The 23,161-nt window shown below is 49.0% G+C and overlaps 3 protein-coding genes across 3 annotated transcripts in view; 1 reads left to right on the top strand and 2 right to left on the bottom strand.

Moving 5' to 3' along the window:
• The window catches only part of MTTP (microsomal triglyceride transfer protein), a 28,540-nt gene extending 24,205 nt beyond the window's left edge, over positions 1 to 4,335 (top strand). The window contains exons 16-18 of the mRNA XM_061360928.1: positions 1,490 to 1,614; positions 1,928 to 2,098; positions 2,921 to 4,335. Of these exons, the coding sequence (XP_061216912.1) occupies positions 1,490 to 1,614; positions 1,928 to 2,098; positions 2,921 to 3,089 (465 nt within the window). The 3' untranslated portion in view covers positions 3,090 to 4,335. The remainder of the gene's footprint in view (positions 1 to 1,489; positions 1,615 to 1,927; positions 2,099 to 2,920) is intronic.
• Positions 1 to 23,161, bottom strand: part of TRMT10A (tRNA methyltransferase 10A) — a 286,742-nt gene that overhangs the window by 40,579 nt on the left and 223,002 nt on the right. The window lies entirely within an intron of this gene.
• Positions 11,729 to 21,773, bottom strand: CUNH4orf54 (chromosome unknown C4orf54 homolog). The gene is made up of 2 exons (XM_061360917.1): positions 17,353 to 21,773; positions 11,729 to 12,601 (listed from the first exon to the last, which is right to left on the bottom strand). The coding sequence occupies exon 1, from the start codon at positions 21,763 to 21,765 to the stop codon at positions 17,362 to 17,364; it is 4,404 nt and encodes a 1,467-aa protein (XP_061216901.1). The 5' UTR covers positions 21,766 to 21,773; the 3' UTR covers positions 11,729 to 12,601; positions 17,353 to 17,361.

Below are 23,161 nucleotides of genomic sequence, written 5' to 3'. Positions count from 1 at the left end.
AATGCATCTAAAAATAGCTGCTCCTCTGGCTGTGTGTATGTGTCTCTGCCAGATGGTATACTGTTACCTACTCACTCATTAAGTTACCCACCAATTCAGTCCCAGTTAAAAGCAAAGTCAAAAAGTAAAATAAGCTTTACCCCCACACCTAAGGAGACCAACAAGTAAAGTATTCCTTGGCCTATTGCAGTCAGTACAAAAACTCCCTTTGACTTCAGAAAGGGTCAAGCAACTGATTGCCAAGTTGGTTGTGTGAAGGAGATTATTCCGGAGATTTATTTACCCTAAAAAGTGAAGTAGCCATATATAGGCATCATAATCACCCAAGTCCTTGATTATGGCAGGAAAACTTTAATGCTCTGAATAAAATACTCCCTAAATATTTCTCCATGCTTTAGGGATTAGAAAGCCAGCCTGTCTCTGCTTGCTTCTTTCTTAAATACGGGACAGCATTAGCTGGAACCACTGAGCTACTGAATACCTGAGAAGAGGAACTTTCAAAGTGCCTGGACATGAGAAAGGGGGGGAAAATTGGATATTCATATGTCCTACAAATGCATGCAAGATTAAAGGTGCTGAGAATACCACAGGCACAGAAACCCAGGAAGAAGGGGGAAACCACCTGGGAGAGAGGAGGATATACCCTGTATGTGAGGGACATGACCAAATAAACTTTTCCCAAATTAATGGTTCTTTTAAAACAGTGAATTAAGCCATTAGTTCTTAGGGAAGCAGGACAACTGTATAAAGTGAGTTTGATTGCCAAGCTCAGTGAACCTTAAAATCTTGGCTGGGTATCAAAACTTAAAAGTGATGAGCTGCCATGACCCTGAGCTATATTATCACTTCCGAAACACGCTCCACGTGATGAGTTTTCAGTTCAGTCATAGAACTTTCAGGAAGCCAGGAGTCCACTTGATCATTGATTTAAAATGCATTAAAAGCAAATCCATAGTGGCAATTAAGGCACATTAGCTAATGGGTTTGACCGCCCAGCCACTGCAGACATAATTCCTGCTGTACAGTGGATTCAGAGCCACTACACACTGCATGACTGCTTGCAGCACTGTGCATCCTACTGCCAGGATGGGGCTGCCTTCAGGTGTACAGAAGTCACACTGCACCGCACCACTGCTGCTGTGAGTTTAATGACTTAGCTGAACTGCCAGCAGAGGCTGTGAGGCTTGTGTGGTAGCTCTTGCAGACAGAGGCCACGATACCACTTGCAGTGATATTCATTGCAGAAATTACACCAGCTGGCATACAGTGGAGAGGGGAAAAATGCAAGGCACCTTGCCTTAGCTTCATCTCAGTTTCTAGGGAGTGATGTACATCAGAGATGTTTTGTCCACCCTTTCAGAAAATCCCTCTATTCCTTTTTGTTCCTGCAAAACTAGGAGTGCCATGCTGGCAGTACAAAAGGCAATAAGGAAACCACTGAGGTCTGCAGTCAGTAATGTGGGTTACCTGTGCTTTCTGATGGCTCTAGGAGATCCAGCTGCAGTCTGGGCCGAGGGCCAGCGCGGAGTTCCTGGGTGGCCTGGCCATTGACATCTCAGGAGGGATGGAGTTCAGCCTGTGGTACAGGGAATCCAAAACCAACATCAAGAACCGGTGAGATACTTCCAACACGCACTATAGCTGTAGAGGCTTCTGAGCCCTGGTAGTCCAAATGAGAAGAATTTAAATATAAAAGACCTTGCAGAGAGTTAAATAAGTTATGTGCATGGGAGAACATTTGTACTTCTTTCCCTTTACATCTGGGTAATACCAGTTCCCACTGGTGTCATCTGAATTTGTATCTCTTCACCTGAAGAACAGGCTTCTTTCTTCAGTTTTCATGCATGGGTAGTAGAATTATTTGCAATTTAATTTCCTCTTTCTTAATGTGTTTTGAATTAATTGCAGTGCCTGAATTTATTTGCAGGGTAGCCATGTTTATAGCTGGTAACACCGAGGTGGACTCCTTCTTTGTGAAAACTGGCATGGAAACCACTTTTGAAGTAGAAACAACATTAGATTTCATCTCAACAGTGCAGTTTTCGCAGTACCCGTTTTTAGTCTGTATGCAGATGGACAGAGTTGATTCTCCATTCAGGTAAGAACCAAGAGCACACAATTTTTGAGGCTTCCTTCCAGGCAGCTGCTGAATCAGAAACTTGTGGTGTTCGCAGCCACAAGATATTAACAGAGGCCAAATTTCAGCCTAGCACAGTCAGATGCAGGGTAGGCTGTTACAACTTCTCTCCCAACCCATTCTCCCCTGTCTCCAACCCCTGAGATTCAAAAGTACCTTTTTGAGGATCACAACGTACCCCTTGTGAATGATCAGTTCTGATAGTGACCTGAAACTTTGCCAGCAGTAATTCTCTACTACAGTGTTGAGAGATGAAGTGCATAGGTATAAACTAGCTGGAGTGGAAAGGTTTTTCATCATCTGCTATTTACTGACATCAACAAATGTACCTGGTGTGTGAAGTTCTTGCAACTGTCATGTTCTATCGTATTTTATTAAGGCACCAACTTACCTGAAAGCTAAACAACTGCACAATAAGATAAAAAAGATGCTTTCCAGTAGCCAAAGAGTGGCAATTGTATTGCCATATGAGAGAGTGGGTTTACTACTTCCTCCTAATCCCTGTTTGCTAAGACCTAAGGGCAATAACATTTTCAGAGCCTGTGCCAGATTTCCATTCAGGTTTTTCTGATCCAAAAGGTGGTAAGCCTGAGATGCATTAAAGAACTCTAGCATCTCCAGAAATCCTAAGAAAACAGTATGCTATTTTGCAGATACTACAACACTTTCTGATTACAACTATACATGATGGAAGTGTTAAGTGTTTATCTCTAGCATAACCTACATGGTACAGATTTTGTATGTATTTGTTAATGCCAGACCAATCATTTTGTGTCTTCACAGGAGTTCTGTGACTAAGTATGAAAGTCTACCATCAGGCAGACGGTACACTGCAAGGAGGGAGAAGGCAGAACCCCTGGCAGGCAACGAATACCCTCTCCATCAAGAGAACTCCCACATGTGCAGGAAGGTCATCGGCGCCAAGTCTGATTCCTCCAGCAACTGGTTTTAAATGAGCACCTGAGGTTTTGCTTTCCCGCATCCGTGGCTCCCTCAATGACTTCAGCTTGTACATACCATACTAACTTGGAGCTTGATTTTGCGCCACTGCAGTTAATGGGAATTTTGGATGGGAATTTCAACAGGCCAGGATCAAACTCTCAGTGTGTGCAGTCTGTTTACATGTTAACCTATATTTAAAACTTTTGTAAAAAAAGATAGCTAAGGCAGTAAAGACCAATTTGGTAGTATTCCATGCACTCCCTCAAGGGTGCTGCTAGTTCTTTAGTTTTACCTTTTTGTGCCAAAAGAGAAAATAATCCCTTGTTTTATTTCTTGGGGAACACCAAAGTCCATGGTTTTGACATGCAGTAAGAACAATTATGATGTATAAAGAATGATTATTTATGAATATATTTTAAAGTATTTAGGTGGTTTAAGCCTTTGACCAACCCTCATTCAAATATTGGAGTACAACTAACATCTAAATGCTACAAAAATTTCCTGCTTACTCAGTATTGCCTGTTTACAAAAAAGCAGGGTTTATTTTACATGATTTTAAAGGATTTCCCCTTTTTTTAAGCAGTCAGAGCTTGATTATTATTATTATTTATCTTTTTTTTTTTTTTATTACCTGCTATAGCTAGATACAATTGACTAAAAATGTGGGGTAACACTTCCAGAAGTACTTACAGTTGCCTTAATTCTGCTATATTTCTGTAGTTACCACCAGAGGCAGAGTTAAGTCAACACTGGCTGCTCTTCAAGGTTATCTCCTGAAGATTTATGTACCTGTGTGTAATCAAGGCAGGTGTATCTCAAAAATGAGCATTCACTAAGGCAATTCTGAACTATGATGAAAGAAAGGGTCCTGAAGGAAATCCATTTTGAATGCACAGTTTAATGAAGCCTGTTGCAGAGCCAGAACATTTTCTTCTAGGTAGGTTCTACTCATATTTCACTGCAAAAATGTTACCACTACTCATTCAATTCCTTTGATTAAAATGATTTGTACCCTTTTGCTCATTCAGGCAGTGTCTTCACAGGAACTGTGTAAAACATTTACAACAGCATGGCAGATTAGGAAAGAATATACCTCATCTCTACTCAGCTGATCTCTGACATGATTCATTTTTATACGACAAGGTGGGTGACTGCTGGTCACATAAAAGTAAAATAAAAAGCCAGGAACAATTGTTTTGCAAAAGAAACAAAGCCAGGCAGGAAAAACTCATGGATTTCATGGAGGAAAAAAAGGGGGGGGGGGGGGGGGGGGGGTTTTAAAAGAATTTAAAAGAAATCCAAATTCTTTTGTGTTGTAAAAAACCAAGAGTGCAGAAATCTGCAAAAAATCAGGCTACCAATGGGATGAAGCAGTCGGCTTGCTGTCTTTCGTGAAAACACCGACACACCTCTAGTCAAAGCATAAATAAACCAGGTAAAAATACAGACTGAAAAAAAAAGTTTTGAAGTTTTGCTTTCAGGCTCGGTTTTTGTCTGTCACCTTCTGGGTTGTGAAAGCCGCTCGTTAGGAAAGGAATGGTCCTTTTAGGGGCAAAAGGAGCTATTTAATTCACCATCACCTAGGAACCAATAACGTGAGTTGGACACTCACTTGTCCCAGGCTCCCCTTCTAGTCAAGAGACTGAAGTATCTCCAGAGGGTGACGTGGGCCCTGAGCAGGATGCACCACGTCCAGAGGTGCCTGCCCAAATCCTCTGCCTAGAGGAAAGATAAGACAGATGGGCCTCTTCAGTGCTGCCACTAGAAATGAGTTAAGACCAAAGTGGTACCAACACTGCTGGCAGTGACACCACCCTGTGACATAACACAGCCAGCACTGCCAGCAAGCCTGCTCCTCATCCTCAGCTTTAAATGCCCTCTTTCACTCCTCTGCTGAAGGTTATACATGACACCCCATCCCTGGGTATTCCTCCTCCTCCTAACTCTTCCCTCAATGAGGGGTTGTTTCTCCTTCCACCCCTCCAAACCTCCCCTTGTTCTCCCCAAACACAGTCCTTTCAGGAAGGCTCCCACAGAGCTGTCTCTTTCCCTCAATATCCATGCTCAAAGCCTGTACCCTCTATTTTGCAGACACTATTGGGTCCCACCACTAATGTTTTAGAAATTGAAACTGAAGACAAGCTTTTATATTTGTTATTACTACTTGTTATTCATGTCACATCAAACAAAAAATAAGAGCAGAGCTAAGTATTCACGCGCCTAGAAAGAGGCAGTCTTCTCCTGCAGTGATCTGACACCCTAAATATAGAGTGAGGACACTGCGAGGCACAAAGAAATAGCTATCATCGCTATTTCACTTGTAGAGAATTGAGATACCAACAGATGACAACCTCAACTCCACATCCTCCGTTGCCTCAGCAGTCTGCCAGGCTCATCCATGACTGCACAAGCTAAAGTCAGAGTAAAAAGTTTCTCGATAGCAGAATTTGTAGCTGTTTGACCTGTGTCTGATACTAGCAATCCTGCTGCAAGGCTTACCCTCTCTCAAATTTATCAAATCGAAGACAGTTCTGAACATGTGCCTGTAAAACAGGGCCCTCTGGCACGTAAACATAATGTAACATCCGTGCTCACATTTAAAAAAGCATAGCGTAAAATACTGTTTGATTACAGAAGATAATCTGGCTGTGGCCAAGGATCTGGCCAACAGCATCAGGTGTGCTTCTTCTTCAAGTGAAATGCACAGGTCTGTTTAACATCAGTACATCAAGTCTCCCAGAGATACTGATCCGTGTCTTTGGCTTTGTTATTTACTCATCAAGCCCTGTCACACCTTGTTCAGGAAACTCATGTGCCCATCTGTCCCAGAATGGGACAGCCAGCCTGTGAGGGCAGTTCTGGGGCTTCCACAGCTTTGACAACATCCCTTGTAACTAAATCAAACAGAGCCTCTGTTGATCCTTGAGAAGCAATACGTGTCCTCATGGATACCCTCTGCTATCACAGCAATACACTTGCTTCTGAAGCCTAACAGCTGGACATAATGGGGATTCCAGAAGGGGTTTAGTCCAACAGCTGGGTAATAGAAAGCCATGGCTTCCTTACATGGGCTCCATAGCTACAGAAACAACAAAACTGAAAATCTTCTAAAAATAAGGTGAAATTAATACATTGCTTAAGCCTGCATTTGAAGTGAAAACACACTTAGGGTTACAACCAGGGCAAACACTACGAGTGTTTATCACATCAGTGGGGATTAATCACAAATACGCAGCATACATCTCTAGTAATGACTGTTATGCATTCTTTTAAATAATCAGCAGTGGTGGCAATTAAACAATAATTCATACATGAAATTTAGAGAAGTAAATGCTCAGTCCTTTTTAGTTAGAAACCACAGAAAGAACAGTTCAACGATAATCCAGCTATGTCGGAAAAGCAACCCAATTGCAGAAGAGATGTTTAAACTTTCCCCTTGCACTTTCAGAGAGTGCTGATTTGAAAAGAGTATTTTCCATATACTTTTCAAAAAAAGTATGGAGAGGGACCTTTTACAAGAGCACAAAGTGACAGGACAAGGGGCAATGGCTTTAAACTGAAAGAGGGAAGACTTCAATTAGATATCAGGAAGAAATTCTTCCCTATGAGGGTGATGAGGCTCTGGCACAGGTTGCCCAGAGAAGCTGTGGCTGCCCCATCCCTGACAGTGGTCAAGGCCAGGCTGGGTGAGGCTTTGAGCAACCTGGTCTAGTGAAGGTGTCCCTGACCACAGCAGGGGGTTGGAGCTGGATGAGCTTTAAGGTCCCTTCTGACCTAAACCATTCTGTGATTCAAATAAATAAAAATAATTAGAATTCCAGGGTTCAGCTTCACACTTCACTCCTCCCTGGCTAGCCATCGTGGAAAGAACTGCAGTCTTTAAGTATGGATATGGCTTAGGAGTTACAACCACATGTGATGCACACTGCAACTGCACCTTAGACAACAGCGACAATCCAAGATGATGGCAATTATAGAATAGGTGCTTTTACTCCTGGGCTTCTTAGGGAACGGTTAGAGTTCACATATCTCAGTGTGCTTATTTTGACCTTCCTTCTGTAGAGGTTTCAGCTTAGCATGTCCACCTACCGTGAGAAACCATCAGTGCTGTGAAGAGCTTGTTACAAAGGTTGAACAAAACCACGCTCCAGGAGCAATTATTGGAGAAAATTAGCAGCTCACAAATTTTCCTATTAACAACACCAAGTCCCTTTGCAGTTTCAGACCCCTCTAGTTTGATCAAAGTGATCTCTGCTTTACACACCCACTATTAATTTGGTTCTGGTTTGCTCATCCTTTGGTCTCCTACAGTCTCTCAGCTTGCTCCTGTTGAGCTAAGCCTGTGTGGCTGTGCTCTTCCCCAATTCTTTTCCCGATTCTTCCTTTCAATATTTATGCTCATTCCACTCTTAAGTCTTTTGGGTCTACCAATTAATCCATTTGTATATCTGTATAGGAATCAGTAAATTTACATTGGCACTGATGATACCTACCCTAAATGCAATGCTAAGGTACAGATTTCAAAGGATCCAGAAGGAGAGAGCATGTCACAAACACCAAACCACTGTTTTACCAGTAAACTTGTGCTTCCGTCAAAGTAGGAAGACTGTGTTGCCATGTCTTGGAATGATACAGTAAATTCAACTGTAGATGGCTTCACATCGTACTACTTGCAGAGAAATGAGGTGGGAATCTTTTCCTTTAGGCATCTACAGCATGTGATTAAAAGGAAGATGATTATAATGTGCCCGTTACATACTGAAAACTGAGAAGTGAAAGTGTTCTTTAAAACTGCAGAACTAATCTTTTAGCTTTCAGGTCCATTTTGTGATTTTTCATGTGTTTGACTCGTGTTTTTTTAAACATTTGGATTTGACTGAACATCAGAAGGATCCTCAATCTTTGTTAGGGTAGAAGGAACAAACAAAAGCAGTAAAAGGTTTTTCCTAGCAATAAATCAAGCAATACTGCTATCCACTAATAAAGTCATCCTATTTCTGATCACAACACAATATTAGACAACAAAAATAACATAGAGAATGAGCAGAAAAAAGTTATTCACCAATCGCTCTCTCTGAACACATTACATAAAATCATAGAATCATAGAATAGTTAGGGTTGGAAAGGACCTTAAGATCATCTTGTTCTGACCCCCCTGCCATGGGCAGGGACACCTCCCACTAAGCCATGTCACCCAAGGCTCTGTCCAACCTGGCCTTGAACACTGACAGGGATGGAGCATTCACAACTTGCTTGGGCAACCTATTCCAGTGCCTCACCATCCTCACAGTAAAGAACTTCTTCCTTATATCCAACCTAAATTTCCCCTGTTTAAGTTTTAACCCATTACCCCTTGTCCTATCACTACAGTCCCTAATGAAGAGGCTCTCTCCAGCATTCCTATATGCCCCCTTCAGATACTGGAAGGCTGCTATGAAGTCTCCGTGCAGCCTTCTCTTCTCCAGGTTGAACAGCCCCAACTTTCTCAGCCTATCTTTATACTGAAGGTGCTCCAGTCCCCTGATCATCCTCGTGACGAAGATCATCAGGCATCAGACAAAGATGCAGTTACCTGAACCCATTTGCTAGCCAAAGTCCACTGAAAGTGGGGAGCTCCTTTTTCATTTAAGTTATATCTGGGAAAAAAAAATAAATAATCAAAGAGAGTCAAATGAAGCAATGCCTCCAACTTCCCTTTATCCTAAGAGGGCAGAATGAACAGGGAGATCAGGTCAGAAAGAGACTTACAACACGGGGACAAACACAGAGACTCCAAGTGCAGGGTTTTGGATCTTCTCTCCAGTGAAATCTTCTGTTACTGTTCACACACTGAACCAAGTAATGCCTCTGTTATTTACTCTGCACAACAGCAAGGGTAACTTCACAAACACACAAGCAATGATGGAACTGCAGGCTTACTTGCACTGTGTCTTTTACTGAAAAATACATTTTATTTTATCATAACATTCAAAAAACCCCCCACATAATACAAATGCTAACTCATTCAGTTACAAACTTTGGTACTCAGCGGTTTCAGACAGTCCTTCCCGCCTGGTCATGACGTGCTGAAGCGTTCCCCAGGTGCAACGCGCTGCTAGTGCAATTCTCAGAGCGACTCTGCTGTCCTTCCATCCCAGGCTCACGGCATCCTGCAGCGGGATCACTTCGGGCTTCACCTACGCACTTGCCACAGCGGCATCTACATTGAGAGCAGCTCAAAGAGTCCATTTGTCTCTTCTTTTGTTTGTTTCCCCCCCCACAGGCAACACTCATCAGCACAATGTGTACACAGCATTTTTCCCTTTGCCTTATAGCTCACCGCTCTTTCATCAGACATACCATCCACATCCTCTTAACAATCATTACTTACTTCACACTTGCACTTTTAAATATCTTTATATCTACCCCCTTAAAAAAGGGAGGAAAAAGAAAAAAGGAAAAAAAAAGAAGAAAAAAAAAAGAAACAGAAGAAGGGGGAAAAACACAAGCATTTTAAAAGTATGTGTTCTCAGGTAGCCACAAGTTAATGGTACTTTCTAAGCATAAGGAATGACACTTTGGCCATCAACACTAGAGAGTAAAGGTAGCTTTGAATGCAGACAAAGGGGGGAAAACAAACCCACACAACCCATAAATACATTTTAAATCATTCACCAAGTGATTCACCACGGATTAAATTTAACTGAGTGAAACCCACCCTGCTGCAAAAGACCAGAACAATATTCATGCATCACTCCAGTCCCGCTCAGGCTTGTAGTTGGCATCCTGAAATAGAACACATGGAAGTGGCTGCCTGGCCGGTGGCCACAGCCCCCAAACCCTGATAGCAGGGCTAGGACGGAACTCGAGTGGTGCACAGGATTTTTCTCTGCTTTGCACATGGGGTGAATTTCAGCTGTAACATGCTATGACTGCACCTTGAAACATACAATACTAGCAGCTTGTGAACCCTGACACAGAGGGCTTGACTCTAATCCAAGATATGTGGTTACACATCACCCCATCGGCTGAAGCAATTCACCGTGTATACATGGAGGAGCACCATATTACTGGACATTTTCCGGCAACCTTTTGTGGCATTATCTGCTGGGCCCAGATAGACTCAAGCCCAGAGCTCTGGTTTTATATATGTAAAGTGAAGAACCTGGGACTCAGGTCTGCAAGGCACTCAGTGCTCTGGGCCAAGTTCAGCAAAGCATTGCATTGAATGGTGAAAAGAAAGACTGCACTTCCACTGAAGTTCCCAGGAATCTGCTACGATATCTGAAGTTGGAACAGCATGTGAAGGCTTTGCTGGACCGAGCCTGTGAAGTGAAGCTCCTTGCAAAACTGACCCCCTGATGCAAACATGGAGTCTCTTTACTAATAGACAGCATTAAGCAGACACTGTTTGACATTAGGACTGACACATTCCACTGAAGAAATCTCCCCTGAGAAAATAAATAGCTGTTGGCATTGCCTCATTTCATTGCTTTCGTCTCCACAGGCAGTTAAAAAAATCCCTGCAAAGTTTACCCCCTTCAAAGACACCCTGAAATCCCGGGCACTTGGGTTTTGTGCATTGTTTTCCTTTCAAGTACACTGGGTGGAACTGTAAACCCTGAGTTTGTGTGTGCAAACCTATATCTTGTAAACTGCAACGTGAAACTTCACTCTGAGCACCGATATAGGAAAAGATAGGACAGAAACATTTTTAAACAGAGATGCTAGTGTTATAATGTACGTACCATACACATGTATGTAACAGGGGACGATCTACTCTGGTACCTGCACTGTCCTGCAGTCCAAAGTACTGTTCTGTTTAATACTGATGCTCTAGTAATGTCTACAGACTTATCAGTCAGGAAAATGGTGAAGCAGCATTCATTTTCTTTAAAAGACACTCAGCCCAAATCCCAGCAGGAAGTTACAGCTTGTAACCGTAGACCGTAATGCAAAGTGCACTTTATATGCTCTTAGAACAATATTTCTCCATGAGATTTCCACAACGATGAAGATAAATGAGAGGATACACATTAAATCACTCCCTATCTGTATAGTTGCAGTGCATTTCATCCTGAGGGCAATTCCAATTTGCTCCTGTAAACAAATAAACTGCATTTGAAATACAGTCTCACACGTGTGGTTTCAGACAGTTGTAGCTGAGTTTGCTGTGAGTTACTCAGGAAAACAAAAACCTGCGCTTTCTTTAAGAATGGAAAACCTGGAAACTTCCTTAGCAGCAGGAAACCTTGAGAACAGGCACAGGAAAACCCTGCCTGTGGGCAAATGCCGAAGTACGGGCTTGAGGGCTTTGCATTTGGTTTCTAAATTTTGACCATGCTACTTCAAGAGAACTTTATACTGAATAATTTAGGTTTGACCTCACATTTATTGGCTTCCCAAAGTGCTTCCCTGAACTGAAATTTTGGGAAGGGAACACTCTACTGTACTTCAGCTTTACTGTCATGATAACAACTGTTTATGATAACAAGTGTCTTGCTGGTTGCTGGCAACAAAAGAACCAGTTTAAGCACAGTTCAACATATAGACATAAATATCACTGCATTTTAGTCATCTTATTTTCTATTTCCTTGTTCAAAAGAGAAATACTTTCTTAGTAAATACAGATAGCGTGGATGTAGTCCTCAGGTAAATCTGCTACTTGGGGCTGTAACATTAACTCCCACAGGGGAATCACTAAGGTTATGTTTTCTGCAGTTTAAGGAAGAATAGACTGCTGTCTTAAAGAAAAATAAATGCTGTCCTCTCCTTTCGAACCGGGATCTAAACATATTAAATTCCATTTCTGGCTTTCCAGTATTTGAACACTGTCATAATTAAGGCAACTTGTGATGTTCAGCACAGTACAGAGGAGCAAACAGAAAACGAAAGCAATCAAATGTGTTTTCTGACATTTACACAATCTGGTTTGAACCATGCCAAAATATAAACACTAAAGGATAACCTTAACACTACAGATCCCTCCAACTGCAATTCCAAGTGCAGAAGTTCAGAGTACAAACTAGACATCTGATCATGAATCATCACAAAGCCTATGGGAAAGACCCTCATTTTCTGCAATGGCAGAGAGCTGAGGGCTTTTCTGGTTTATTTTTAAGAGTTGTGGGGCCACACTGGATGATCACAGCACGTTCCAGGGACCTGAACAAAGCTGAGCGTCTATCCACATGGAAACACTGCTGCATTTACACCCTGTGTTTTACAAACAGCTGTAGTGGTACTACTACCGCTAGGCACCAGCACAGAGGCAATGCCTGAAGCCTGCATACTGGCTTCCATATAAAAACAGCTTTGCAGGAAATAATGCAGTAATTTAGTGTTGCTTACATAATGAAATATATGCATGCTCCCAAACTGGGGGGTATTCAGGAGAAAACAAGAAACTTACACACTTGTTTTGTATGATGAAGCAAAAAAAAAAAAAAAGAAGAGAAAACTGTAGAAGCAGTTTTTAGGATGAATGTTTAGAGTTACCAAGTGTATTTTGGATTAAAGGAGTGTGACTCTTCTTCCTTACCCCTGTAAACAAACAACAGAAACAGACAGAAAGGCATTATTAATTAAAAGTAGATTGTTAAGAGAGCAGCCACAACCATCTGAGCAATCTTTACTACTATAGAGAAGTGCACAGTGTCTCCTTCATTATCACACTACTTCTTGCTACTCATTTCCTAAGCTACTGCCAAAAATCAGACAATAGCACCCAACTTTGTAAACTGGGTCAGTGGTCATGTAGCCTTAGTTTTTGAGCAGAACTAATCCCTGCAGCTCAAGGTGTGAAACGTATGGTACCTTATACCCTGTAGTTCCCCATGGGCTGGTCCTGGGCAACCCCATGCACATAGGTGGAAAGAGGGCAAGTGATCCATCCAGGGTTTAAGCGATCCATACACTTAACTTGGAAACCTGAGCACTTTACTTCCTAATACAGAATCCACCATGGTGTACATAAGTGAACGTGAAACAACCCATAAACACATACCCTAAGATTTGTGGAGTTAAGACTTAAATACTGGATTGGACAAGTATCCAAAGAGTCGTTTGCCACACCATTAACTTCTATTATTTAAGCATGATTAACTACTATTATTAGCTTCTATTTCTAACTACTATTAACTTCCATTATTAAGCATTATTTAAATACTTCTGAAGTAGCTGTAGGTTTTAACACAAGCTCATACTTATTCCCCTTTGTAGCTTTACGACATCAAATGCTGAAGCCCTTTAAATTCTTGGAATATGCCAGTATTTCCCATTAAAATTGAACAGATGCTTTAGTAAACTCTCAGCAAAGGCCTCAGCATAAGTAAATCCTACATCCTGCATATTTCACTGTAAGTTGACTTTTTGACTTAGTAGTGTAGACTACACATTCTGCTGAATAGGGCACAACTAAAACAGAGTTTAAAAATACTGATTCATGAGCCTTTAAAAAAATCATTTGTATATGCTGTCCATGCTGAATTAGTTTTTAAAGGTAGGCATAGATTGTCAGCTGGCAGGTAGGAAGGAACAAGAACTGCTCACATTTTACTTAGCCTGTCATGTAAATAAATACCCCATGTATTCCTGTAACTATAAGCCAGCTTCAGTTTGGGGACATGTTTAAACAGAACAAGACAAAATACCCTTCTAATATTGGCAGTACAAATTACTACAGCTACTTCCTATTTTGCTACATGTTATTTTTTCATTTATTTAACTATCACAAAGCAGAAACTCCCCAAAGTGTAAAGTGAGAACAGATACAAAAGTTAAAACACATTTTTAGTCATTCTGGCTGGGAATACGCTCCCTCCAGGTGGACCTCTCACTACAGATTGGTGCTGCCTAGGTTTGGATGCAGACAGGTTGGCAAGATACTAGAACTGAAAATCAGCATCAGGTTTTTTCCCATGTGAAGGAAGAAGTGCAGCAGAGAACTATGTTGCTAAAAGCTTACCAATGACTGTTGGTAAGCAAAGAGGAGGGAGAAAAGCGACCTCATGATATCTCTCAGAAACATGCACATATTCTCTAATATTTGTTGTATATAAAAAATTAAGAATTGTTTAGAAATAGTATCTTGGATTTTGCCAGAGTCCAAATTGATAGGATCTATTCTATCCCACTGATCACACAGAAAAGAGCATCAGACACAGAAAGAAGTGTTGGAAGAGCAGCAGATGTGCAGAGGATTCAGTGCCAACAGCACCATGGTCATCCTATTGCCACCAGAGCTTCAAGTCAGCTCTAGCACACTGCTCTCCAAGAGGTGACAGTGACCAAGATGAAGCACTCCTTGACACAGTGACACTGTCATTGACGTGGTGATACTGTTTGTAAATGAAGATGTAAAAAAAAATATTAAAGAAAGGATGAAGATATTATGTGCAAGAAGGAATACAGGCATGGAGAGGAAAAGCATTCATTCAGCTTATTTTGGCTACTAAAATAGAAGGGACCTGAAAGGACAGCATTTTATTCAAACCCCATGTTCATGTGATGAAACCTGGCTGGCTTAAAAAACATTTCAGGATCTGCAAAGCATTGCTGCAATCAGAAAACAAACCAACCCAACACCCACATCTGATGTGAAAGCAATTGGATTGAAAAAATGACCAACAGTTCACCCTCTAATTCATATGAAATGACACTCCTGCTCTTGTTAGGGAAAGAACACTACCCCAAGCAAACAAATGTGTTTAATTAGAAAGAGAAAGACAAAAGAGATAAAGGAAAATAAGAGAGCGGGGTGCAGATTAAGAGAGAAGAAGAGAAAAAAAATCATCCACAGGAACATGAGCTATGTAGATGAATGAAAATGCTAGGTAGGTACACGGACAGAACAGCATATCGTGACAAAAGCTATTGATGCGATTCACCTCTGGCATATATCCTATACCTTTTCCAGAGCTATAACCAAAGTCTGATAACAAGCTAAAAGCATCTTGCAGCATGCAATTAAAATGATTTGTTTTACTGCCTTTCAGAGCAGACTGAGAAAAAACCCCACAACCACACCACATCCATCACGCACCAGCAGGATACCTACCTCAACAAGTCTGAGGTTGCTGGGAAGGGGATACCCCTGTCTGTATTACACAACATGCCTCTTGGCATCACTAATGGTAAAAGATGAAAGCCTTCTAACTGCTGAATGACCTTCTGTAATGAGTGTACAAGAATTTGCATCACCAGTCTCTTGGGGCAGACTTCACACCTGTGTTGCAATGGCAGAGCTCCAGTATAACCCAAGAATGCAGAGCATTGATGCAGCCACTGACCACCCCAGTGAGAAAGAGTGATTCTCAGAGAGCATCACCCACCTCAGTGGTATGCCAGGCACTGTGAGCAAGACATCATGGGATAATCCCCTGGGAAAGGAGGGGCAAATCATACCCTGAAATATGATGTGTTTCACTTTAATTAGTGAGATGAGAAGAACTAGAGCTTTTCATTTAAATAGCTGCTGTAAAATAGAAACACTTGCACTATACACCACATCTTTTCAAAGGCAGCAAGTCCTTAAACTGAAATCTAGTAACTTCCCTGTGCTGGCAGTCTGAATTCAGCCTACAGACCAGATGGAAAAAATCAAATACCTCTTGCCATTTTATTTAGCTACTCTACCAAGATTTTACTGACAAGATCAACTCGAGTAGCACAGCAGAGCTCAGCTTAAACTGGCACCTTGCCTGTCCTGAGTGACCCCATAAGGGCCAATGAAAGCAACCAAGACAGAAAAATGTCACTTTCAAAATAAAGTATCTACAAGCAGAGGTGTATAGATCATTTCAGCAAGGTTTCATTCAACAAATAATTTACTATGCAATAGTAGGTGATGCAAACTGAAAGAACTACAGAAGCAAAAAAATCATAACTGAAACACTGGAAGAAAGGATTTACCCTTAAGCATGCAACTGAGAAAAACCGAGTGCAAACTGGTGACTAACCCAAACCTCCAAATGTCACTGCTGTTGTGTCTTCATATACACCAAGAACAAACTCCACGAGTCTTCAGTAAGCCACAAAAGACTTCGGGAGCTCTGCCCAGTACCTCACTCAATAAAGATGAGCTGTGTGTTTTAAAGCAAGAGGCTACAAGAAATCTGGAGAGGGAATTAAGCGGCATTTAGTGATAGGACAAGGGGGAATGGCTTTAAACTGGAAAAGGAGAGATTCAGGTTAGATATTAGGAAGAGGTTCTTTACTGTGAGGGTGGTGGGGCACTAGAACAGGCTGCCCAGAGAAGCTGCTCTAGTGGAATGTGCGCCTGCCCATGGCAGGGGGTTGGAGTTGGATGAGCTTTAAGGTCCTTTCCAACCCAAATCAGTCTGTGGTTCTACCATTCTATCACTCAGGCTGAAGGAGCAGTGACACCTGAAGGTGCTTTCTTAATATTTCATGTATTTGAAAAAGAAATATCATATCATTGTTCCTTAGTTATTTTGTGCAAGACATCACACACTTGGTTTCGACGTGTGCTGTACGCCCAGTCCCATGCCCTATCCCCTGCTCCAGACCAGGCAGTCAATGCCCCACACGCACATCCCCCAGTCTGGAGTCTGGCCCTGGGTTATAGGCCTGGGTTTACAGCCCTGGTAACCAGACACTGGCAGTGCTGTGTCAGGCCAAGCTTGGAGTAGCTGTATGAAATCCTGATTTGCAGTGCAGGCAGCTGTAGGTGCCCCTGTCCCCACCAGCAGCCCCATAGCACTGGGAGAGTACACCAGGGTACACCAGATGCATCCCGTTCCCTCATCCCACTAACAAGAAGGATGCAAAATAAGGGTTTGGCTCCATTAGACCCATCTCTCACTCTTCCCAAAGATGGGGAGAAACAGAGGCTCAGGACAGAGATGAGTGTTTGGCTCTCCATGGGAAGAAGAGAGGAGTGAGAAAGGGGATGCTCTGCCATGGTGGAGAGGCTGTTTCATGGCTTGAAAGTGGGTCCAGAGGAGGTGCCCAACAGCACTCCCCTGCCCAGGAGCAAGGGGATGTCACTAAGTCAGGGCCCCTGAGCCATGGGGCTGCACAGACAGAGGCTTCTACTGAAACTGCCTCCAGTATCCTGCTCCAAGGGATACCCAACTGCCCTGACAGGCATGTGCAACCTTTGTGTTTCTATTCTGTGGCTGTATTTTAGTCCTGGTGAGGGCCCCCCCTGTGGACCTCAGGCACGTTACTTACACCCCGGGATGAGAAGCTGCGGCACAGCTCCCATTTGGCAGTTAACCTGGTCAACCCTTAACCATCACTGGCGCGGCTAACGGCCTGCCCCCACTCACCCGCACTCTTCACCGGTGCTCCACCACAAAGCGCATGGTGGTGCCGTCGAAGGAGGGCGGCGCGACGATCCGTGGGCCGGTGGCTGGTGCTGTGATGCTGATGACCGGCTTCGCCTCGGCTGCCCCGCGCCGTGGCGGCGGCGGGCCCTTCCCGGTAGCCACGTAGTAGGGGCTCTCGGTGAAAGCGGCCTCTGCCGCTGCCGGGCTGCCGGGCTCGGCCGGGGCGCTGGCATCGCTGCCTGACTGGGAGAGCGGGCGCTGCAGGGCACCGGCAGGCAGCACGGCGGCGGCGGGCAGGAGGCCGGGGTACAGCATGTACGTGGCGCCGTACGCCCCGGCGTTGAGGGCCAGGGGCGAGAGGGGCAGAGGGACGGGGGCAACGGCCGGCTGCTGGGGCACAGGCACCTCCACGTACTGCCCTGTCTCGGGGTCGAAGAGGCGCCGCTTGAGGGGCTGCTGCACCGGCGTGTCCACCAGGTAGTACTGCCCGGTGCTCACGTCCAGCAGCATCTTGCGCTGCGTCTGCGGGAAGGGCTCGGCCGCCGTGGCAGCGGCGGGCATGGACGGCGAGAAGCAGAGCAACGGTGGCGGCGCGCCACCGGGTAGGGCGGCGAAGGGCAGCGGCGGGCGGTAGAGGGCGGCGGCCGGACCCTCTGCAGGAGGCGGCGGGGGGGCGGCGGAGCGCTCCTCGGCGGACGGGGGTGCGGGCAGGGGTGCGGGGCTGCCCGGGCGCTTGGCGGTGCCGAAGGGCTGCAGGCTGCACAGCGCGGCCGCCGTCGCTGCCGCTGACACCGGGCTGGGGTGGATGCCGCCGTTCGCCCCAGACACCGGCACGGCGGGAGGGGGGGAGCCAGGCTCGGTGGCCGCCTTCAGCGGCAGGGCCAAGTAGTTCCCGCAGTCCGGGCCGCGCTCCGCATCGCCGCCGCCCGCAGGAAGCCGGGGGGAGCGCGGTGCCGCCTGGCCCCGCAGGCCGCCCTCGGAGGGGGGCTTGCTCGGAGCAGGGGCTCCGGCTCCTCCGGCTCCGCGGAGGGTGAGGAGGGCACGGGGAACCGCGGGGGGTTCAACGCGGGGGGCCGGCAGGCCGCGCTGCCGCTGCCGGGCCAGGTTCTCGAAGGCGGCCGCCTTGGCCGAGACCTTGTCGGCGTTGGTGTTGAAGGGGCGGCGGGGCAGCCGCTCGCTGACGGGCCCCTGGGCCGGCGGCTCCTCCGGCTTATCCGCTGGCGGTGGTGGGGGCGGAGCGGCGGCGGCGGCGGCGGCTGGAGGGGTGGGCCGAGACCCGGCGTCCCGCTCCTGGCTGGCGATGAGGGAGAGGACGTGGCTGTCGGTAATGGGCAGAGGGTCGCTCTTGCGCTTCCACTCGCGTTTGTTGAAGCTGTAGAGCTCCTCCATGCTCCGCACCGCCGCCGTCAGCTTCTCCAGCGCGTTTTGTACCGGCGCCGCCTTGCTCTCCTCCCGCGGGTCCTCCTCCGGGCCCCGACCCCTCTCGGCGGGCGGCTGCGGTGGCTGGTGCCGCCAAGGCGCGGCGGATTTGGAGACGATCTTCAGCACGGCCGGCTGGCGGGGGTCGCTCTTGTTGGGGGCGATGGTGGCCACCGGCAGCCTCCCCGAGGTGCGGTGCACAAGGACGGTGCCCTCCGGGGGACAGGCCGGCGCCCTTCCCGCCGCCTTGGGCCCCGCCTCGGTGGGCTTGGTGCTGGCGTGGCCGACCGCCTGGCAGGTGATGACCACGGGGGAGAGGGACCTGGGGACGCCGGCGATGACCAGCTGCTGCCGGGGCTTCTGCTCCGGGCCGCCCTGGTCTGAGGCTACGCTGCCCTTGTCGCTGCTGTTATCCCCCGAGTCGTAGTTGTAGGAGCTTTTGATGAGCTTCCGCACGTCCCGCACCTGGTGGAGGGGCCCCTGGGCTCTATTCTTGCCGTCCCGCACATCGCGCACCGTGAACTGAGGCACTTTGTCTGAGCCGTCGCCGGGCTTGGGCAGCCTGAGCTGCTGGCTCCGGCCCTCCTCCGGCGGCCGGCCCGCGATCCGCGGCGTTAGCAGCTGGGCGATGCTGAAGCCGGCGTCCCGGGGCTGCTGCAGGCTGCCCAGGCTGATCTTGATCTCGGGAGCTCTGGGCTTGGCGGCGGGGGGCGAGGAGGCGGGGGCATCGGAGCACTTGGTCGCCTGCTTGCCGTGCTGCATTTCCCGCGGGGTGTGCTGGATGGCGGGGACGAACAGGCGGGACATCTTGGTGGACTTGCCGGCGGAGATCTCGCCCAGGTCGGCCATCCAGTCGTGCCTGGAGGAGAGCTTCAGCTTGCCGACGGGCGCCCTGTCCTCTTTCTTTTCCGCCTCCCGCTCCTTCCAGGACCTGAAGGCGCTGTTCTGGCTGCGGAGGAAGGTGGCCTTGATGGCCTCGGAGGCGCTGCGCTTCACCTCGCACAGCTCCTCTGTCAGCGCCCGGTCCAGGCTGCGGTTCCCTTCCCGGGGCGTCGACGCCTTGGAGGCCGGTGACCGTCCGCCGCCACCCTCGCCCGTCTCCTCCGCCGTCGCGGCGGTGCAGTCCGAGCCGCCCTCCGAGTGCCGGGAGCTCTGCCGCTGCACACCGCCCTCCCGCTGCCGCTCCCGCCCGCCGCCGGCGGGCTCCGGCTCCCGTCCGGCGCCCGGCCCGGTGTAGGAGGTGTCGGTGATCTCTCCCCGCTCCATCTTGAACTCGTGCTCCAGCTGCATCTTCTTGGAGATGACGTTTTTGAGGAGGCTGGAAGCGAACTTGGACTTCTTGATGGGTCCCCCCACGCTGCACTCCCCCGCCGGTGGCTCCCCGCCGCCCGCCTCTGGGGTCGGCCCGGCCCCGGAGCCATGGCCGAGGTCCAGCAGGGTCACCACCCGGGAGCCTGCCCGCAGCCGCCGCGGTGACTCGACGTGGGCGATCTCCCCATCGAGCTTGCTGACCACGAACTCGAGGGCTTTGGTCTGTGAACGGCCGGAGCGCAGGAGGCTAGGCTCAGCTCTCTGCCCCAGGCTGCCGCACTTGAGGTCCAGGTAGGTGGACCAGCGGTTGATGCCCAGGGCATTGTCGGGAAGAGAGGCAGAGGAGGCGCGGGAGCTGGGGCGCAGGGTGTCGAAGTAGGGATAAGCCAGGCTGCGGAAAGCCCTGGCCGTCAGGTTTCGCACTTCTTTGTCGGCATCGTCCAGCTCGCTGACGGCGCTGGAGGCGCCGCTGGAGTGCTCCCCGGCCCGGGCGGCCCCACACCGCGGCAGCAGCCGCGCCGGTACCGCAATGAATTTTTTCGCGGGGTCCCTGGCCGCGTCCGGTTTTAATCTCGCATCGCGATCAGGAGCCGTGGGGACACGGAGGCTCATGTCGCCTTCATGCTTGGCAGCGTAAACAGTGTTTTGCTTTCCGCGCACGTTGCTAGACTCATTTATAGCCCGGGAAGCGGCTTTGATTGATAGGAGAAGCTGGGCGGCCGGGCTCCCGCCGGGGCGGCCGGACTGCTTGGACCGGCTTTCCCCCGGGCTGGCGCGCTTATCCCCGCCGGGGGTGTCGTGTTCGGAGGTAAGGCTGACGATCTCGGTGCTGCTGGTGTTGTCGATGCTGTCCGTCTGGTTGTTGGGTTCGCTGGTGGTCGTGCTGAGGTAGCAGCTATTCTCCTCCTCCTCCGTCGCCGTGTCCCCCGGGGTCTCGTCGCTCCCGAAAGAGGCGTAGTCCACGAAGGAGTAGATCACGTTATTGTCCTCGAAGTCCCAGCGGGCGGCCAGCCCCGCGTCGAAGTCCATGTCGTGGTCAACCTCGCTCAGCTGGATCTCCTGCGTGCTGATATAGTGCGCCTCGTCGCGGCTGCCGCCACTGCAGCCGGGGGGGATGCTAGGGGGGGCACCGGGGCGGACCGCCTTGCGCCCCGCGTCCTCCTCCTCGCTTTCGTAGCCGAAGGAGGACGAGGAGGTTTTGCCCTCTGTCGAAACCGGTTCTCCCATTGCGCGAAAGTCTCGCGCCTTGGGCACCGGAGAAGGGCAGGAGGACGAGGAGGATTCCGGGCAGACTCCCGCCTCCGGCGGCCCGCAGCTCCCTGCCTCCCCTCCTGAGGCTGGGTCAGCTCCACAGCCCTCCGCCGCCGCGCCCGGGGAAGACGGGTGGTCGCGCCCGCGCTCCGAGGATGCTGTCCCCGCGGCACCGGCCTGCGACCCGCAGCTCTCCGAGCCGCCAACATCCCCTGTCCCGCGGGCTCCGCGTTCCGGTGCGCCGCCGGCCGTGGCCAGCGCGGGGATCTGCCCGTTCTCCTCCGGCCCCCGCGGCGAGCCGCGGATCTCTACATACGCCGCCGCCTCCTCCTTCTCCTCCTCGGTGGCCGCCTTCGGGCTCGGGCCCGGACCCGCCGCCGCGCCCTCGGGGCCCGCTCGGGGGCCAGCGGGCGACCGGCCGGGCGCGTCCATGCCGGAGCCGTCGGGGCGCGGCAGTGGCCCGAGGGGCGGGCAGGCACGTGCCGGGGGGCGGTGGGCCGCCCGCCCCCTGCCCTGCCCACCCCCCGCTCCCGTCCTCTGCCGGGCCCGGCTGGGTATCACCGCCGGGGGGCGGAGGGGCCTGGCCGGGCTCGGCCCCCCCTCGCACTCGTGGGACAGCGCAGGCCCGCTTGGCCACCGGGAAGAGGAGGCCGGTCGCCCTGCGGGATCTCGGGACTGGCCCGGGCCGCTCCGGGTTTTTCCGAGATGAACGCCGCTTGGCCCGTCCCGGTCGCGGACTGTCCATAGAGCCGGCGTCATTGAACGTCCTGTTCTAAACGTCTGTGTTTGCCGGAATGAAGGCGCCCGGGCATCCCTTGGAGGGGAGAGCCGCCCTCCCTGCAGAGATGCTGCTGGCCGGCTCCTGGAAGAGGCAGCTCCCAGGGCGCTAGGCTTGCCTACAGCAAATGCACCCTCATCCCACACACAGCAGTCAATAACAACTTGTCTTTTTCCTCAAACTACCTCCTGCACCTGGTATCCCAGCTCGCAAGAGGTGTGTTGCAGGGGGACACCCCGTGGACGCAGCGATCCAGAGTCTCCAGCCAGGGGATCTAAGATGCCTTTTCCCAGGAAATGCCACTTCAGACATAACCAGCACCTAAGACCTATTATTAACAGGCTTTTCTATGGCACACATGACCTTTGGTGGCTGAGGGCTTTACTGAGTGGTGCCCAAGGTGACATACCAAAAAATTACTCCAGAGCCATGGAAGGAAAAGACAAGCTGCTAAACACCGAGGAGGAGAAATGGATAAAAGTGAGCAGCATTGTGGAGCAGCCCTGTACAGCGCATATTAAAGCCTAAAGTTACAACTTAAAAAACAAATAAGCACCTGCACGCTCGGGTGAGCAAGTCGGGGCTTGGGCTGGTAACATCAGACATTAGGTAGGGTAGAGCTGTGGGAACCCCCAGACCAAGTACCAGGATCTGTGTCCCTACAGCTGCATGCACTGTCATGAGTGGCATAGCATGCAGCTCTGCTAGGGATGCTGCATGGATGCAGGGACCAAGAGGTGGAGCAGACACTATTCCAGACCTCTCCGCAGCACCTTCCACATTAAAACAAGGGCTTCCCAGTGCCCCCAGCTCCTCATGCCACCCAATAGACAGGCTGCTTTGCTGCCACCCCCCTTCATGGGGATGCAGTGTTAACTGCTGCCTCCAGGAAGAATGGCCTCCCTTCTCTGCTGGGCCCAAGCAGTGGGCTGTGAGGGTCCTGCACCAACGGCAGGTTTTGTGTCTTGTTTCAGTAAGGGTCTCTGCTGCCTGGCAGAGAACAAGTGAGGTGGCTCAAGCTCTTAGTACCCTACATAGGCACGTGGTAGT

This window comes from Neopsephotus bourkii, unplaced genomic scaffold (assembly GCF_033783945.1).
Source record: "Neopsephotus bourkii isolate Nb327-2 ecotype Australia unplaced genomic scaffold, CSIRO-AGI_Nbou_v1 NB_1037, whole genome shotgun sequence".
Classification (NCBI taxonomy): domain Eukaryota; kingdom Metazoa; phylum Chordata; class Aves; order Psittaciformes; family Psittacidae; genus Neopsephotus; species Neopsephotus bourkii.
This window is presented reverse-complemented; position numbering and strand designations above follow the sequence as displayed.